The 19,333-nt window shown below is 48.8% G+C and overlaps 1 protein-coding gene across 1 annotated transcript in view; it reads right to left on the bottom strand.

Moving 5' to 3' along the window:
* Pdia5 (protein disulfide isomerase family A member 5) overlaps nucleotides 1–19,333 on the bottom strand; it is an 88,500-nt gene that overhangs the window by 43,899 nt on the left and 25,268 nt on the right. Inside the window, exons 3-7 of the mRNA XM_063225089.1 lie at nucleotides 18,312–18,399; nucleotides 9,423–9,506; nucleotides 9,131–9,176; nucleotides 7,116–7,208; nucleotides 3,270–3,330 (exon numbers count right to left, since the gene is read on the bottom strand). Coding sequence (XP_063081159.1) covers nucleotides 3,270–3,330; nucleotides 7,116–7,208; nucleotides 9,131–9,176; nucleotides 9,423–9,506; nucleotides 18,312–18,399 — 372 coding nt within the window. The remainder of the gene's footprint in view (nucleotides 1–3,269; nucleotides 3,331–7,115; nucleotides 7,209–9,130; nucleotides 9,177–9,422; nucleotides 9,507–18,311; nucleotides 18,400–19,333) is intronic.

The following is a 19,333-nucleotide window of genomic DNA, read 5'->3' as shown; positions in this document are numbered from 1 at the left end:
GAAGAAGTGATGGAGGAGTAATAGAAAATTACAGGCCAAGCCAGTTTACAATTTAACTTTACCAAAAATAGAGCAGGGACTGTGATTCTTATCTTAGTTTATCTTCTAGCAGATTCAACTGGGAGGCAGGGAAAGAGGTAAGGCTAATTATCACTCTCAAAGCCCAGAAGTCAGAGCAGTCTGCCTTTTTATTTTCTCATTAATTCGGTGAACAACATTTACTGAATAAGCAAGTGGGCCCTGGAGACCCTGATTCCTTGTCACCACAAAAGACTCCCGTTGCCTCTGAGTGCATCCGCCCCTCAAGTAATCAGAGAATCAGAATCCCAGCAGACTTCCCAGGTACGGAATCACTGTGTATCCCAGGAGCAGGCTGAATTATGAGGTTGCAAAGGGTGAACTGGACTAGTATAATAAAAGCAAGGGTTTATTTCATTACAAACACACAACAAAAGGAGTCCATGGGTCCCTGGGACCTTGCAGGCCATCCAAGGTGATACTCCACTAAAAGCTTCACTTAGCAACACGGTGTTCTCTTCCCTCACCCTCCACTAATACGCTCTGTGACACCACGAGGTTCCTAATTCCCCAGACCCAGCTTCCACAGTGATTTTAAAGATAATCACCATGCTTTCATCTCTGCAGTGATGAATAGGACAGGCATACTGCCAGGCACTCTGGAGGGTGGGGACAAACATCAGGTGCAAACTGCTGGTGAACTGCTCTTAAAATGGTCAAAGTCAGGGGCAGAGCTTTAGGCTCAGGGGCACAAATGCCTGTCTGGTAAGTGCAAGAGCATGAGTTCAATCCCCAGTATAAATAAATAAAACAATAAGATGATTAAAGCTATTATTTGGAAACCTGCATGGCTATACCACCACTCTGCCTTGTGACACATCCCGCCTATGACACACCTGTGTCACAGAGCCACTTCTCCAGCAGGTTGAGTCCCGAGGGTTTGAGAGAAACCATAGGAGGTCCTGCTCCCAGAGCTTCAGAGGCAGCATGACTCCTGAAGCAACCCATAGCTGGGAGGTTAACAAGAACCCAAAAAGGCAAAACAATCTAACAAACAACGATGAGGAAAATGAGGCAGGGTGGGAGCACAGACCATGCCAGGCAGAGTAGGACCTGCAAGACACCTCTGCCACAGGAAGGGACATCCTGGGCCCTCACAGGGTCCTAGGAGCCAGCCCAAGGTCACAGCAAACAAGCTTCAGCCCCCAGGCATGCGGAACATCAGCAGTGTTACAGGCAGCTGAGTTAGAAATACTATAGCCAGTGAGACAGGGCTAGGTCCTCGAAGGAGCCAGTGCAGAAGCCCAGATACCTTGCAACTGTAGTAGAGACAGACACCTCCTCCTGTGGGCCAGGCCCCAAGACAAAAGATCAAACACATGCATCCATATCCTAAGGACTAATATTCTAAATAGGTCTCTATCACCCTGAGAAAGTCAGGAGTCACCATCCCAACCACCTAGGGAAAAGTCACCGCTCTCTAATGACCACTTCCTACGTTACTCACTTCCCCACCTGTCCCCAATTTAATCAACTTTACCTGAACAGTTAATCTTATTGGTTAACCATTGTTGTGTCCCACCTTATGCCCATCTGTCCTGCGAGTTCCCAGTTTTCCCCTTGAACCCGTTTCACCCCATGATTTTACTCTATAAAAGTCCCTAGAAGACAGAGTCTTTGGCAACCCGCTGGAGACCCCTTCTCTCTCTCTCTCTCTCTCTCTCTCAGACAGAAGCTTTCTTTCTCTCAACAAATATATTCTGTTCTTAACCTCCATTGTTTCTAAAATTCATTCTTTGATTTTAGGGAACACAAACTCGTACTGGACATAGTAGGTTGGGAGTTTCATTCCTCTTATCAGCAGCACAAGCCAGGGGCCTTGTGCAGAGAGAGGAGCCTCGGCATAAACAGCTTCTCAGGCAGAGGAACTTTCCAGTCAGCAGAAGGCTGGTGCCACACAGCCTGTGCCACATACCTGGCATACTCACCTCCCACCACACTTGGCCCCCTTCTCAGAGCTTTCAGGCAAACTGAGATCCCTCTGGCTTCCCGGAGGCAGGTGCAGTCCCAGAGCTCCAGCTCCAAGGGCCTTACCAGGTTCTCACCACTCTGGGCTGGGACCTGAGAGCCTGCAGGGTGGCTCAACAGTGGATACCTGACATTACCTCTCTCACTAATCTTCTGTCAAAGTTCAAAAGCGGCCAAGACAATGGGCCCATGTAAGGGGATGGCTGTGTTCCAATAAAACTTAAATTTACAAAACACAGTGGCCAGCCATGGCTCACAATTTGCTAAACCTTTCAGGCTTAAGAAGCTATAGGCCTTATTTTTCAATAAGACAGCACAGAAATCAAAAAAGTGTGCACAGGGCCGGGAATTTAGCTCAGCAGCGTAAGTGCCTGCCTGGCAAGCACGACATCGTGAGTTTGATCCCCAGCACCAAAAAAAAAAAAAAAAAAAGTGCACAACTGGCAGAGTAAATGGCAAACAGTTAAGTGTGATTTTGTCTCAGCTTATTTACATACATATACACTTCTAATACTGGGCTGCAACGTAAAATAGTTTTAATTCTGTGAAAAAAGAATTTCAGAAGTTTGGAAAAACCTTTGGAAGCCACTGTTCTGATACACCCCTTGTGGGACTGAGTCTCAGTGGACTGAGTCCCAGCTAATTTCATTTAGCTTGAGGGCCTGCAGCTGGCACCAGGAGCCAGGTCTCCTGGCTGTCACCTGGACAATCCTGTTGCCATTCCCCACAGCGTCTGGACTCACACAAAGACCAAACCCAAATCTCAGGCCCCCCTCTAGCTGACCCTGTCCCAGGAGCAAGTGCTGGAGGGGCTGCCTCGGAGGTAAGCCAGGCCTGGGTTGTGAGGCACAGGGTGCTCCAGGGGAGGTACTGAGCAGCAGCACTGCAGCGGGCACACATGAGGCCCAGACATGGTTCCATGGGCAGGAGAGGGCACGCAGCTCTGTGGACCCACAGGAAGCAGGGGTCTGGGAGGGCGGAGCTGCCTAGGCAGGAAGTCCGGGCCATGTCTTGGAGCTCAGGGTGAAGACAGAAGGCTGAGCAGAGCTGACAAGGATGGCAGGAGGAGGGAGCCAGATGGAAAGACCAGGGAGAAGGCCAAGAGCACAGACAGCAATGGAGCATAAGCTGGGGCTGGTTCCCATTTGTTCCCTCACAACCTCGGTCACCCACTTCCCATGGAGACCGAACAGTGGATGTCAGCCAGAAGAACACTCACTCACAGGGGGCATAAAACATCATGAGGATCGGCTTCTCTTCCTTCTTCAGGAGACGTCTGAAATCCTGAGGCACAAAAGAGACACAACAATAGCAAGTCACACACAGCCATGATGGGACATAGCCTTTCCCTGCCCCGGGGCCCAGTGTCAGGCAGCCACAGGGGAGAGCACCTCAGAACACACAGGACACAGTCAGGACGCCAGGAGCTGGGAGAACCTCACACCTTGTTCTAGAAGGCTGTTAAAAACACAGTTCCTTCGTGGGATTTCAGGAGGGTTTTGTGGTGGGGAAGTGGTGCTTCCAGGTCTGCCAGCATGGCCCGTTGAGGAATCTGCTTGCTGTGGCATCAGGGCTTAGTCCACGCCTGCTGCCCTCTCCCCTGGCTCAGCCCTAACACCACTGTCGCCATCCCCAGAAGGACAGGGTCTGTCCACCCTCCAGGAGGTCACAAGCCAGAAAGAAGACTTGCACTTGTAAAATCTTTAGACCAGCGGCTGGCGCACTGCTAGGCAGTATAATGATTTGTTAAACAAATACGATAAATGGAAAAAGACAAATGGCCACAGTGACACTAATGTAAAGACTTTAAGTACAAGCAGGACAGGAACTTTTCCAACAAGAGCTAAGGATGGATGAGCAAACGTAAATCCATCCTGGACAACAGTTAAGTTTCTGCAGAAGAAAATAAGTTTTCTTGTTTGAATAACACGGAAAATAAGACAAAAATGTAAAAATCCAGCATCCCAGCAGCAATGCAGTCTTAGATAAATCAGTGACAGCGCGTCCCACAGAATACCACTGCAGCATCAAAAATGCTGAAGAGGACTAGCTAATGTTACAGTAAGCTGGGTACATTACATTAAGGGGGAGCAAGCCACAAAACAGCATATAAATGTAACGAAATTTTTGTGAGTAAAATATTTATGTATGCATTACTATTAAAAGCCTAGAAGACCACAAAAATATCCGTGGACGCCCTCAATGAAAAGGTATAGGGTGATCTGTGTTTTTCTTTTATAAATAAGCTACATTTTCTAAATTTCCAATAGTGAATATATATTCTGTAATTTTTTTTTTCAGTTAGGCAGAAAAGATTGGAACTTTTTCACTGGCTATCAAAAATATCCTACAATAAATCCTGAAAATGTTCACTCTAATTTACATAACTAGAGGCATCAGCGCTCATTTTAAAACAAAGCACATTGCGATGCTGAGTACATAAGCCACAGAAACCATGGGCGTGTTCAAAGGGGACAAGAAAGGAAAACGTAAAGACAAAATGAGACAGATTATGTAAGTGTTACACTTTATATCTAGATGTCCCTCCAAGGCCTCACGCACTCATAGGTTGGGTGCTTTCAGGAGGTGACAGGAGCATGGGGACACAATGTTCACTACGTGATGCTGGAAGACAAAGCCTGGTCAGAGAAGGTGGGTTCCAGGGGCAGTGGCCTGGGAGGCTCTAGCTCCCGCCTACTCTTTTGAGTTCCAAAAGAGTGCCATGACCTGAGTTGTTTCTCCTCTGCCACACTGCTCCGCCTTGGAGCTGGCTGATTAAGGCGTAACCCTCTACACACCGTAAGCTAAAATAAACCTCCCCTCCTATAGCTTTCTAGACACTGGGTGTTCCATCTCACTGAGAAGAAAGGACTAAGACAGTATGCTACCGGGAAACAATAATCCTTGGATAATAAAGGTACCAGGAGTGATACCAAGGGTGCCGTCAGTCCAGGGCAGAACAAAACCTGGACAGGCGTCTTTGCGGAAGTGGTCCTTGTGCAAAGTTGTAATCTGGTGGAGTCCCTTGTGATAGATCTTATCCAGAATGCGTTTGAGATCCTTCCTTCATAACCTCACAGCTTTATTTTCTTGTGAGGGCTTCGCATGAGTAACTTCATTTTGATTTTGACAACTTTCACACAAATATTTGACCCTGTACAGCTACTGCCTAAAATATTCATTCAAAAGGTTCCTTGCCCTGAGGGCTTTGCTGCCAGCGTACAGGCTCTCGGGAGGTGACTGGATCATAAGGGTGAAACCTAGGCCCTTGTGCGTGCTAGGCAAGTGCTTTACCACTGAGCTATATCCCTGGCTGATGTAAACAGGAGGTAGCATCTCACCGAAGGGCAGGATCACGGGAGCATGACCTCAGGGACTATACCTGGTCTCCAGGCCCTTCCCCTCTGGCCCTTCCAGCTTGCTGGCTACCGCCGTCTGCTCTACAACACGCTCCCTGCCTTGATGATTCTGCTTCATTCAAAGCTTAGAAGCAACAAGGCCAAATGAACAGGAACTGAACTCTCTGGAACAATGAGCCAAAATAGCCATTTCCTCCTTCAACCTGACTTTCTCAAGTATCTGTCACATTGAAGAAAACGGATGAACACAGCCTAACTCAGGATACAGGACGTAAACACACTAAAAATCATCTGAGATCTCTAGGCAGAAAAGTCAGTGCAAAATCTGCGAAGAAAATGTGTTAGTGGACCTGTAGCCATTTGATCTCATTGGTTTTAAGTAGTAACGAATGTTACATGCTTAATTATTTTCACAAAGTAACCCTAAAAATTCAATTAACCATTCAAACTTGAATTTGGAGCTTACGGTAATCTATGGGGGGAATCTAGCAGCAGAGAAGCCAATTAAACTTTGTATTTCTTCATGAGGGAACAGAGCACAAAGAATAACAAGAGAACAGCAGCAGAGAAAATAATGCTTAATAGTTCTCCAGCTACAGGAGACAATCTTAGGAAGTTTGGGATGTAACACTGCAGTAGGGTGGTGCCATGCAACTGCTTTACAGAGAGGCTAAAAACATTTTGCAAGTGCAGTAGTCAGTATGGGTTCTTTGTATCTCATAGCTTTACATGCCCACCCACTCTCTCCTGACACTTGCCACTCAAGCCTTGCCCTCCACCCACTTTTAAAAAACTAGCTTCTAGCTGACAATCCTGGCACATACTATCCCAGAGAAGAAATGCCCTGGCCCTGAAACTAAGTCACCAAAGACCAATCCCTTTGGGCTACCCATAATGATCACACTAATCTCCTCTGGGAAGTTAGAAAGTCGTCATTTCCTTGGATTTATAAAGAATTGAGAGCAGAGTCAAGGCTAGGGAAGCAGCCCAGCAGCAGAATGTTTGGCATAAACAAGGCCCTGTGTTCCACCCCCAGCGCTGGGCGGGAAGCAGAGTCAATAACTTTAACGAAAGAAGCCAAAGAAGAAGGTAAAAGTTATGCTTCATTTCAGCAAGGTGAAGTTAAGAAAAAAAAAACCACTGCTTGCCTATTTGCAGTGTACAAGGGGAACTTGTCCATGCCTATGTGAAGACCCAAGGAAGCAAATAAGATCTGATTCCACCAGATAGGATAAAGGGACATACTACATTCAGGCCAGAGGCAAGCAGTGCAAAGGACAGGTTGTACCGTGGCTTTGCTCAAATCCTCAAAGAACTAACAAAGACTGCGAACCAGAACTACCGGCTCACCCATCCCCGGATCACTCTGAAAATTAAATCTTATAAAAGATTCACAGTGGATCAAAAACTGCAAAATCCTACCAATCAGATAGTGGGAAGAGTATATTTAAATCTGTACTCTTACAAGGAAAACCTAAACATTTTATTCACATTAAAGAAGGCAGTGAGGGTGGAGAAGGTTCAAGCGGCCACCTCTGGCGGCCTCGGTTCTATCATGCAGCTGGAAGGGAATCGGATCTCAGGGTCCTGGCCTGATCTCCCTGGATAAAAGCACAAGTGACCCTGGAATCCTCAAGCTCCTTTCTCTGGGAGACTCAGGCACCAGAGAAGGTTCCAGGTTCTCATCCAGACTGATGGGCGGAACATTACCTTTTCAGTATCAATGTGGACAACATCTTTGGCTCCAGGATCTTCTTCCCACAGTGGGGGCCCTTTTGGGTCCTTCAGAAAGGCTACTATGGACTGAGAAGAAAGGAAAAAAAGAAACGTGCATTTTAGCCAGGCAAAGGAAGAGACGGGGAGTCAGAACCTGCCAGTCTCCTACCCTGGCACGCGGGTACACCAAGAGGTGGCACAGAACTAAGTGGGGAACACGCTTGCAGGTGAGTGACTTCCACCATCCACAGCACCACCACCAAGTGACCAGAAATGCACCTAGACCACTCCCACCAGGCCTCCCCTTGGGGTCAGCTGATCCATCCCCACTAAGGGTACCCGTCTTCAAGGACAAAGGAGTAACCTGAGACCATAAAGTGGCTTATGCAAACCAGAGACACCAGCTAGCACTCCTATTAAATCCCATCTCTTCCCAGAAGACCTTTCACTCAACTGAACACAGTTTAGTCAACTGCACAAAGGTTTCCAGTCTTAAAGTGAATATTTGTGTATTCCCGCAGCCACTAAAACTGCCAATCCCATAAGTAGATAATCACAGCTTCTTGGCATTTCTCAGCTGGGTTTAGAGTGATCTGATCCTGATTATCCTCTGCTGGGAGTCAGTGGGGACCGGGCTGGCAAGGGTTGGTGTCAGGGTGGCTTGGCTGACCTTTGTTACATAGACTGCTGACTCAAATCTCCACTCCTTTGTGGGGCCACTCCCAGGGACAGGGGACAGGGTCACTGTTGTCTCCACTCTCCTCCCTGCCCTCCCTACAGGGCTTCACTGGTGTAGACAGAAGTGGCTTTTTCTGTTCCCCTCAGATGGTCTCCCTGGCAAATGATCCCCAAAGTCAGGAAGAACCAGTCACGTCTCCATCCCCCTGCCCTGGTGAGAGTTGCCGGCCAGGCCTCTGTCAACACATGGAACTTCACATGTCCGCATTTTGATGAAGCAACTTTCTGTTACTTCAGTTGGCTTTGGTCAAGCTCCAGTAGCCAGAGATTGAACTGGGTGTGTCTATGTGTGCCCCTGTAAGTAGTGTGTGTGTGTGTGTGTGTGCCCCTGTGTGTGGGGGTGTGTGTGTGTTTCTGGAGGGAGAAAGGTCTGAGAAAAGGAAATGCCAATGCCCTTTTAGTGAAGTTTAGCATTCAGCCCATCCACTGGTCACCCACAGAGAGCTCTTCAGTGAAGCTTGTCATTTTTGGAACTTTCTTTGCAAACAACTACTATGGAAGAATGGGACACAGCCATGTCTTCTAAGTTCATTCTATTCCAAATGGAATTATGAAGGGAAGGCAAGAGCAGCCACTTCTGCCCCAGCGAAGGGCAGACCTGCCTGTTCCGAGTCCCGCATCGGTGCTTCACTGGAATAACACAGGTCCAGAGGGAAACGGCAGCTCCTTCCTGAAGCTGACACTACCTACCGCTGCACGGGTACCTGTCTACCTGGCAGAGAAGGGCGCTAGTAAGCACCCACAGGCTGTGTTCCAGAAATATCTGGTGTACAACTGAGGCCCCTCCAGAGTCTGGGGAACTCCACATGCACTACCATCCACACGTGCACTGCTCTGGAGAGAAGTCCTGTCCAGCAGACTGCCAGTGGGATCGGGATGGCCTCCTGAACAGCTATGCTCACAGCCCTCTGCTTTGCAGATGGGGATCATTCTCACTAAACTGGAGCTGAAAGATCCTGTCCCACTGACTGACGCAGAAAGGGTGACTACAAGAATCAGACAAAAGCCAGGACACTGCGTCCCCCGCCACAGAGTTCCACTTGGAGCCAGGAGCTCCTTCCTGCTTCCCTCATATGTAGTTGTGAATGGCCACTATTCCTTGCTCAGATGCTCAGAGGTCTGGGCTAAATAAAAACCCAAATCCAGCCCCTCTTTTATCAGTGCATCAGTAATTTCCTTCCTCTTCCTTCTCAGAAAGACCTGGCTAGACTTTGGGATTCCATCCAGACTATCTCTGCTGAAAACAAGGTGCTGGTGGTGGTGGGGTTTACCTTCAGTGTCACAGCTCGGTTATATTCAGTGTGAAATGCACCATCCCTGTCAAACAAGGAGCAAAAGGTGTTAACTTTCAGAATGCTTGTGAAGATATATGCCTCCAGTTTCCTGAAGCATCTTAATAGGACTCAGCTATTGAACACAGTTCAGGACTTTAAAAAAAAATTATAAACACAGAAAAACCATTCTGCTATACAATTAATCTAGCTTAAAAACTGCTATTCCTGAAAATATCAATGAAAGCTCTCAGCACTTACTTGGAAATTGGAAATGCCCACGTGTACTTACTGGTAATGGAATAACTCAACCTTTTTGTCCTTTGAGCTGAGGTCAACTTTCATCTTCTTGCATAATTTTCTACTCTCTGCATCACTGAAAGACACAAATTTCAGGCACCATTCATTAGCCGAAGTCCTCCCAAAGGTGTTGACAGCATATCTGCTGGTGGCCTAAGAAATATGCCCAGTAATCTAAAATTCTCAGTAGCAGATGACCTCACAACAGTGGTCCTTAGGGACCTGGGGAAAGAAAAATGACCAACAGGATAAGGGCTTGTCCAGAGAGACATAACAAGCAGAAGGAGGGGATGCCCCATTACTCATGGGTGGCCATATGGGTGTGTCCATACAGAAGAAATGCCCAGAATCTGAGGGACTGGAGAGGAAAATAAACCCCAAGCTGGGTGGCACAAGCCTATGGTCCTACATACTCAGGAGGCTGAGGCTGCTTAAATTCATGAGTTTCAGACCAGCTGGAGCAAGAGAGAGGTGCCATCTCAAAAACAAAAGAAAACAAACAAACAAAATATAAAAGAAAGAAGAAAAACAAAAGACACGTATTTGGTGTTCACTGAGCTCACTGAGGGAAGTTTAAAACATATCACTTCTCAGCCCTGCTGGACCATTCCTCTAGAATCCATGAGGGTGATTCAACCAACCTTTTGTTTTAAAAAATCAACTGGCAGATGCAAGGTCATGAGTTTGATACCTGGCACCAAACAAAACAAAACATCTAACAGTGGCATTTGCCATGGGCCACCTGACCAGGAAAAGAGGAAATGGTCTACCATGCTGCAAAAGTGCTGAGATCAGACTGGATACTGACCAAGCCAGGAGGAGAAGGAGCTCACTTCCTGAAAGGAGCCCCTCCTTGGCATCTAAGATACTCCACCCGCCACTCTTCTGACCAGAAATGTCTGCCAGAGGCTGCTCACTGCTCACAAACAGTGATGCTTCACTTTACCTAATCCTGGCATCCTTCCTGTTAGACCAATGGGCCAGTGGGTTCCTTCCCAGACCCTCTCAATAGGATATTTGAGTACCTCTGCCTTCACCAGGCTTCCAGGTGATTCTGATGCCCACTCAAGTTTGGGAAGCACTGTAGAATCCACTGTCCTGCACTGCTCTTCCTCCTCCTGGACCTCTCTGGATCTTCCCCTCAAAGACCTGTTCTGTTCTCATCTACTCTGCACCCCCAAACAACCAGCAGCCACCAAGGACTACCAGTCACCCTGCATACACAGGACACCTCAGCCATCAGACACTAAGAACCAAAAAGCAGCACTCTCTGGGGCACCTTTCTGCCAGGCACAGTAGCCACCCGTGGGAAGTGCCTTCTCTCCCACGTGTTTACACACCTCACCTGCATCCATCAGCCTCACACACACCTGGGCAACAGTCACAAAAGAGGGTCTCCTTTGACTGCCCAGTCAATTCTAAGAGCAACACTCATCACTGGACAAGCGAAACAGTTGGATGTCACTGTAAACATAAAGATACCGTGTGCAAGCTCTAAAGCATGTCTAGAAGAGAAGGGTGTGGGGTTTGTGGGCGTGACCCTGTCCTCACCTCACCCTGGTCTTTCCTCCCCAAAGTTCCAGCTGTCTAGTGACCTCTGTGCCACAGGCTGCAACAGAGGGCCCTCAGGAAAGGGAAAGGCAATGATTTGGAACAGTTCCTCCCCAAGGTGGTGAAGGTGCGTCAGATACAGTCCAGAGGGGAGGAACAAGGTGGGCCTGACGATGAGCCTGGTGGGCAACAGCTCGCTGCAGGAAGGGGCCGAAAGCTTCCTGCTCCAAGCCTTCTGGGGATGCCACACACACTCCCAACAGTGGCCACTGGGGTTCACGTTTGCTTGCCCCACAGAGCACTGGGGTGAAGCCACGCTCATAGGTGGCAGCTTTGTTTGGGGACATCTGTGAATGAGATTCCTTGGCTAAGTTAACTTCCAGGAGAGAGGATCCACGTCCTTATCATGCTTCATTCTGCTGTTCCCATGACCACCAGCTACCATCACCCACATAACAGCAGCCAGGTTGGGGCAGGAACCAAGCCTCCATACAAAGCGGCTTGTGACCTTCACAAGACCTGGGTCATTCCTGTCCTAATCCCTGTCCATTCTGCCAGAACCCACAGCATGGAAAAGTCCTGCTGCAGAAGCCTGGGTGACGTGTCCAGGAGCAACACTCTAGACCTGCCAAGGCTTCCTTTCCCTGCTGTCTGTTTGACTGTCTGTCTGTCTCTGTCTTTGTCTCCAGTGGTATTGACATTTGACCACTTGTCCTTCGTCCTGCATTAGAAATATCTGCTCTACACACTTGGTTTTGCTCATAGCTGTTTCCCCAGGGTCACAGGCAGCAGGCACAGCATAGGTGCCCTGTAAATAAGCTGACAGGATGGGTGAATAGACGAAACAGACAGTGATGTCTCCGAGCTTCCTGGCCTCCCGGGCTCTGTCTACTGGGCTCAGGAATTCTGCCAGGTGACAGAGCCTGATGGGGCTCTTCCAGCTCTTCTCCCCCTGAAGCTATGCCTCCGAAAGTGTCTTAAGTGTACACGTGAACATGTACTAATGGTATAGCACAGACAATAAAAGTCATAAAAGTTCAAGAAGGAGAGAAAATTACCCAAGCTCTGCGACTTAAAAGGATCTAGGTTGATAGATTAAGTACAATTAATTGATCCACTGCCTCCCTCCCTCCTTCCCTCCCCCAGCTGAGATAAAAGTAGCAGGCAGGAGGGTGAGCTGCTTTGCCTGAAGTCAGGGAAAGCCAAGCCCTTCCCTGCCTGTGCCAGCCCCTGCCTTCCGGAATCTGCCATCAGCCGGCCCACCTGATGACATGCTCCAGAGAGCGAGATGCCAAGGTCAGTGATCCCCTATGCCCTATTCCTCCTCACCTGGCCTCGCTCTCCTCTACAGAGAAGGAGGGAAGGGATGGAGGCCTGCGCACACCTCCTTCCCACCCTCCCCACCCCCAGGCAGTGCAGTGCTGTCACGGGAAACGGCTGTGGGGAGACGAGCGCTGGTCTGGAGTGGCTGCTGCAGGTACACGGAGCTATGATTAGATTTTCCTGTGCAGTAATAATCAGCCAAAGACATGATTTATACTTCTGGGAGGCAGAACAGGGAAGACAGGTGGGGGCGAAAGCAAGAACAAAGGGAACAAGGTGCTGGAGGCTGAGAAGAAAAGGCAGGAAGCCTTCTCTAAGTTTCAGCCTAAGTACTGAGTGTCTCCTGTAGAAAGGTTTGACAGGTGCTGGAATGTCGGATTCTAGATTTGGGTCTGCCACGAGCCTGCGGTAGCTTTTGATAGGCTCTTAGTCTCTTGAGCTTCAAAATGCAGGACCTGTGCACACACTCTCGTTGGAGTTTCTGATCTCTCAGAGGTGGGAATCATGTAACACTAAAATCCAAGACAAGCTCCTTTCCTTATGTCTTATCCTGACAGATGAATGAGGAGCCAGAACCCAGGAGAGAAAGATGCAGATTTCCACGAACCCAAAGCCCTCTCATCTCTCCCAGCTCCTTAATTGGGTCCTCAATTCAGTCACAATCAGCATTCTTAGACCACATGGAACCATGTTCCTGGTAAGGTGGAAAGGAAGTCACACTGAAAACCAGCGGGCAAGTCTTCTACTGACCTGCCTCGGCCATGAGCTCTGTGCCCCGACTATCCCCGCCTCTCTGGGCTCTGTTTCCCCATCATCAAGGAAGAGTCAATCTCTTCCCCCATCTGGCAGACCTGCCGTGGTGGGATTTCAAGCAGGTGGACCTGTGGCTGGGTAGGAGATAAGGACTGAGCAACAAATACTGAGAGAGGTTGTCGGAGCCAAGTAGAGAGGACAATGTGACAGAAGGTGACTGAGCTGAATGACTGTGTTAGAGAAAGACGTGGCATAGCTGAGCCTGGAACTTGGGACAGACTTTGGTACCTCACAGCACCCTTGGATGGAGGCACTCTAAAGCAGAAACCTCCCAGATGGCCTCATCTCCTTGGTACCTACCCAAGAAAGACCATGAAGCCCACGCCATGTACCAGAGTTAGGAACAGTGATGGGAATGCCAACAGCCACTCTCTGTCTGCCTTCGCTGGCCAGTGATTTAAGGTCTGCTCCCCAGTGGGGACGTGTCACCACAGGTGCATGGCCTCGCGCCAGGAGGTATCTGAAGCCACAAGACAAACACAGTGCTTCTTCCAGAAGTCTAACACATCCCAGGGCAAGTAATGTTTGCCATATATATATATATATATATATATATATATATATATATATATATGGAAGCAAATGCTAAATTCAAATAATTTTTAGAAGAAAACACAAGATTGAGTCTGCCATATCTGCCTTAGCAGCTCTCTGACTGCATTTGGGGAGCCCTCACTGCTCTGGGAAATCAAGCAGGTGGGAGAAGAGAAGCAGAGAAGAAAGTGTGGATGGGCAATGACCTCAAACCCCAGGCACAGACAGCAGTCAGTTCGCCTTGTCCAGCCCCCAATGAAGCAGCCTCGAGAATTAGCCTGCCAGGCCTCGAGGTGTCCCTGAATGAGCCAGCTCCACCTCCAAGACAGCACTGTCCGCAAGCAGGGCAAAAGGAGCGACCAACTCCCTCACACACAGACCATTTAACAGTCAGACGACCAGCACCAGCCCAGCTGGGCTGCTGACACTGGAGCCAGAAGCAAAGGGAGAGAGAAGGGGAAGCAACAGATCCCTGGTGGGAAGATACACCCTCTCACATGAGAGGGCCAACGACCAGGGTGAAAACCACAGGGGAGGGCCTTGTGTGTGCCTGCAGGTGTACACATGACAGCAAGAAAAAAGCCAGGAAAACTTTTGCAAAAGGAACACAAGAAATATCCTCATGGAGGAGAAAAAAGCAAAGAGGCAAAAAAAACTGGGAGAGGGAGGAACCTAGCTCACATCCAGGAGGTAGTACCAGAACCTCAGCAAAGCAGGAGAAACAAGGAACAGCTCAGGGAGCAGCTTCGGGAGAAGGCGAGGAGATACCTTGATAGGGAGACACAGAAAGATAAAGACTGGCTGGCACAACACACCACTTCGGGCACTTCCCACCCCAGGCTATTAGGGCTAAAAGCAATTGGGCAGATTCCATGCCACTTTGCACAGAAGATTAAACTGAAGCCTAGACGGAGGCAGAGATGTGTCAGAGATGCCACAGCTACTTGTGATGAGTCTGGACTCAAAGCCAGGTTCCCTGCCCCGCTGTCCCACAAATCGCACTGGGCCCCATGCTTCTATTTTTTTTGTAATTTTTATTTTAAAGAGACTAAAACCAAGCAATGTAAAATAAAGCTAATCACAACAAAACAGTGTGAAATAGGACTTCAAAACAAAATAATAGGAAATTAACCATGGTTACCATAATGCCTCTTGTTACCTTCAAAATAGCTGCCCATAACTTCACACATAGTAAAAATTTTAAAAAAGAACAGAATAGAACTAAGAAACCCAGAACAACAATGCAATAAAGGACTTCAAAACAAGATAATAGTAAATCCAAAATGGCTACATAATATAGCTTGTCATCTTTGAAATAGTTGCCCATGCAATTGGATATAATAAAAATCAAACAAGACAAAATGGAATAAAACCCAACCAAGAAAACACAATGAAAATGATAAAGGACTTCAAAACAAGATAATAGGGAATTAACAACAGCTACCACCGTCAGAAGGAGATTTCTCATATATGCTACATTGAATACTGTTATCCTCTGAAGAGATGATCAGGCTACAGGCTTTAGGCCTGCAAAGTCAGCAAACACTAAACACTACAAGTATCAGGCTGTATTTTACCTCAATAGCTATCATCACAGCCTGTGTTTCTCCAGATTAGCTGGTCGCTAACAGAAGGGGTCCGGGGGACGCTGCCTCTTCTTGTCTCCCAGCCCACGTGCCAGAAGGGGTTGGCATCTGGTTCTCTGCATAGCACATGGCGTCAGCTCACAGGGAGGGCTTCTCTTCTCGCTGGCTTCTTGTTTTCCTTCCCCGCAGTTGGTGAATGGTGCCAACTCACGGGAAAAGGTTAGGTCTGGTTCTCCCTGCAGCGGCCTCCACATGGTGCCGACTCTCAGGGAGCGTTTGTCTTCTTTTTGGCTCCTTGTTCTCCTCCCCCGCAGTCCACAATGGTGCCAACTCATGTGAAAAGGCTGGAGTCTGGTTCTCCCCACAGTGACCTGTGCATGGTGCTGACGCGCAGGGAGCGTTTGTCTTCTTTTTGGCTTCTTGTTTTCCTCCCCTGCAGTCCCTTGTACTTCTTATGGCACAGAGCAAACCACCATAGGGCTGGCTGGGGCTGACTGCCATGACCAATACCTTCTTCAGGGACACGCTCCCCAGAACCAAGAGATTCTCACCCAATAAGTTGTCCAATGGACAAATGTGCCATTCCTCCCTGTTTATCTCTTCTTAGATGATTCCCAGATGAAACAGTAATAGCAAAATGGCATCTCACACTGAAATCGTGTTTTCTATGTATTTACCTGTTCCTTAGCACTGACCAGCAAAGAAAGCAGAATATGTAACACTGTCCCATGCTGCAGATAAGGAAATGGACTCAGGGTAACCAACTCATCTGAAATCAGTGTCTTCAGTGTCTTCTCTTGACAGAGGCTCCCTGTTCCCTCACCTGCTCTCTGAAGGGGAGAGGTAGAGTGGTCTGTTCATTCCTCACTCCCCCACTGTCCCCATCCCAAGCCCTCATGTCCTTTGCTGGCAGGGTAGGAAGAAGAGTGGACAAGCAGAGGTGCAAGCAGAGGTAGTGACCATCTGCTGCTTAACAGCAGCGACTAAAGACACCAGCACTGGCCCTATACTGCCTCCCTGCTCTCCTGCAGAGAGCTGCAGAAAGCATTCTCAGTGCCACCTCTGCCCAGCCTGGGGGTTTCTCCCCCACACACTGCAGACAAGACACAGACAGACTGTCACTATCATGGAGCAGCTACAGAAGTGGCCAACGTAGGCTTTGCAGAGTTCACACAGGGGGGTCCCTGAGGAGTTAGGCCAGGTTAGGACAGCAGGAGCAGGACCAGATAAGTAAAAGGACAGGAGCCAGCTCACGCTCAGGACCTCCTTGCCCACCAGCAGCCCCTAAGAACCGTTGCCAGGAGGCTGCAGGGAGGGCCCACCATCTATGGGCTGCTTTGGGAAGATTTCAGTTGTGCTTGGTCTCTTAATTTGTAATTCAGACACAGATATCCTGCCTTCTAACATAATGTCCATTGGCCCCGTAGTGATGGCCACCTGTTTATCTCTATGATTTCAAAGCTATTTAACATCTTGGCTTACTATTCTTATAGGGATAAATGCAAAAAACTGAGAGACAGCTACATGGAGCCACCTATTCTTTTGTGTAAGGTGCCTCTTTAAGCCCTAGTGCCCCTCTGTCTCAGCACATCAAATCACTGGACTTTTCCTCTGGCATTTTTACTGACTCCAGATTTCATGACTTCACCTTTACCGCTAACCTCTTCCTCATCTGACTTTACCCTGAACCCTGACCCCATTTAACTCAGGCATCCTGCCCTGGGTGTTCTGCAGCTGGTCTGAGCAAACAAGCCAGGACACTGTGCAGACATGACACTATGATGTTTACTCCTCCTTTGGACTTCCCTCCTCTGTGAAGCTTTTCTCCACTTTCCAAGCAGCACCAAGTGACTGTCCCTCTGCACACAGAGCCTGTTTGGAGGCTTCTCCATCTGGAGCAGACCCCTGGCTGTGTGTCTGCCTCTTCCTCCCACCTTGGGCTCCTGTGTGTTCTCAAAGCACAGTAACTGCTTGGTAAAGGCTGACAGATGGACCCACGTAGAAACAAAAACTTAAGCAAAGCTCCCCTGCTTGTTCCTGCCACTTATAAGCCTTTCAAAAACGCCTTGAAATAAGGCTCCATCAGCTTGGGAGAACTGCTGTCATCTTCACATATGAAAATTCTAAAGGGTCTTGTCTCCTCTGATAGGCTTTGTCACTCTGCCAGTCACACAGAGCACTGCTGGCAAAATGTGGGAGCCAGAGAGACACCTGGGCCCCTGGAATACCTTCAGACCAGCCACACATCAGACCCCATGGCTGAGATCCGCACTAACCAAGAGAGCAGGCTTTTCTGCTGCTATCAAATGATTCTGGAGGTCTGAGGTATGCGTACCACGTGGAGGATAAGACTTCCTCTCGGCCTTGTTCACTGCTTTATGAAAATTTGAATCTTCTTCAATTCTCTCTAATCGTAGGCCAAACAAGTCTGAGGTCAGCACCTTACAATCAGTGTTGTAGAGGCTGAAGAGGAAGAGGATTTAGAACTCAGGCTGAAGAGGAAGAGGATTACACTGGAGTGGGGCCTATAAAAACTCACCTAACTGGCAGGCAGCTGGAGGGCTTGCGGTCTGGGCAAAGATAGCTACATTGCAGGTTTTAGTTCTCAACAGGCCTGAGCCAGCTCGGGAGTCAAGGCCCGGTCAAGCTTCCAGCTGACTGCGTGATCTCAGCACTATGGACAGTAGAGATGTCCAGTACGGATGGCCTGGGCTGAAGGCAAAACTCGTGTGGTTCTTGCTGCAGATCCATCATGATCAACCCAAAGTATGAGCCTGACAATCACCCTGCCTCTCTGAGCAGCAAGGTTCCACTCTATAAAACAAGGAGGATCCCTCTGTCACCCACCTCTCTCAAAATAAAGCAACACATGAGAACATAACAGAAGTGAAAGCTTTGTGGAAAATAAGAAGAAAAGGAGCAGGGGTTCAGAAGAAAGGGAGACAGAGCCACACCTTCCTGTCCACAGCATAGATGTCATCTTCCAATACTCACAGGGTATGAGCCAAAGACCGATCCATTGAAGCCCAAGCCCCCCCTCCCCCAGCGCTGTTCTGCATGTGCCCAGGACATACCCACAGTCCACCCAGCAGACGGTGCCTTGTCCTTTCACTGCCTGGGCCACAGTGGACAATAACCTGAGATGATTTTCAGCTGCTGCTTCTGTAAAAGAACAGAAAATTAAACATCTGTGCCCAAGGGCTCTGGGGCCCTGGGGCAGGTAGAGTGAATGCCAAGAAAGGCAGGGCTCTTGTTGGTCTAGATGCCATCCCTACGGGTCTGGGCAAAAAGCATCTGGGTGCCACTGTGGGAACGCAGGGTCATGGGGACAAGCCTCAGGGCCAGGATTTCAACCCTTCCAGCCTGCAACAATTCACAGCGGAGCAGGTGTGGCGAGTCTGACACTCATAGCCAGCAGACTCCTGGTCACTTTTCCCCTGTGATCCTAGCAAGCTCACCCAAAAGGCACACCAGGTAGATGGCGGGGAGAGTGACCTGCCGCCTTCTCCTGCCAGACACCATTTAATACATCCTAAGGCCGAGCAGAAATGATGTCTGAATTATGTGCCTCTACGGAACTGCTCTTCCAGTGTGGATAATGGTAGCTGTTTGTGAATACAAAGCATGCAGAGCCTTTCACAGAGGCGAACAAAAAGCATCGTTCAAGAAACATGCACAACTTGCTCAGATGAGGCACTCCTAGGAAACCTCTGCCACGGCCACAGAGGAAGGTGAGCCACAGAGGCAGCAAACCCATTGTTCCAGATGGCAGACAGGCTCTGGGGAGGGGCTGGAGACAGGGATTAAAGGAGGGCAATGTAAGTATGCCTGCCCCAGCCCTGCCTTTCAGCCACAAAAAAGGAGGTGCTGCCTGGAAGGATGGCAGAGAGAAAAGAAAATCATCTCTGCTCGAAAACTCCCAGAGATCACAAGTCTTAGCAGGCATGGGCAAGGGGGCTATGGCCCAAGCCCCACCCCCAGCAGGACAAAGCCAGAAGCAGCCTAACATAAACCACCCAGACCAGGCTAGGAGAAGGGCAAGACCTGGAGAGCCCACCTTCCCACCCTGACCTACCACAAGATCCCTGTCTCGGCC

Source organism: Cavia porcellus, unplaced genomic scaffold (assembly GCF_034190915.1).
Source record: "Cavia porcellus strain 051 isolate PalLab524CR breed Dunkin Hartley unplaced genomic scaffold, mCavPor4.1 scaffold_15, whole genome shotgun sequence".
Classification (NCBI taxonomy): Eukaryota; Metazoa; Chordata; class Mammalia; order Rodentia; family Caviidae; genus Cavia; species Cavia porcellus.
Note: the sequence above shows the minus strand (reverse complement) of the source record. Positions and strands in the feature narration are given on the sequence as shown.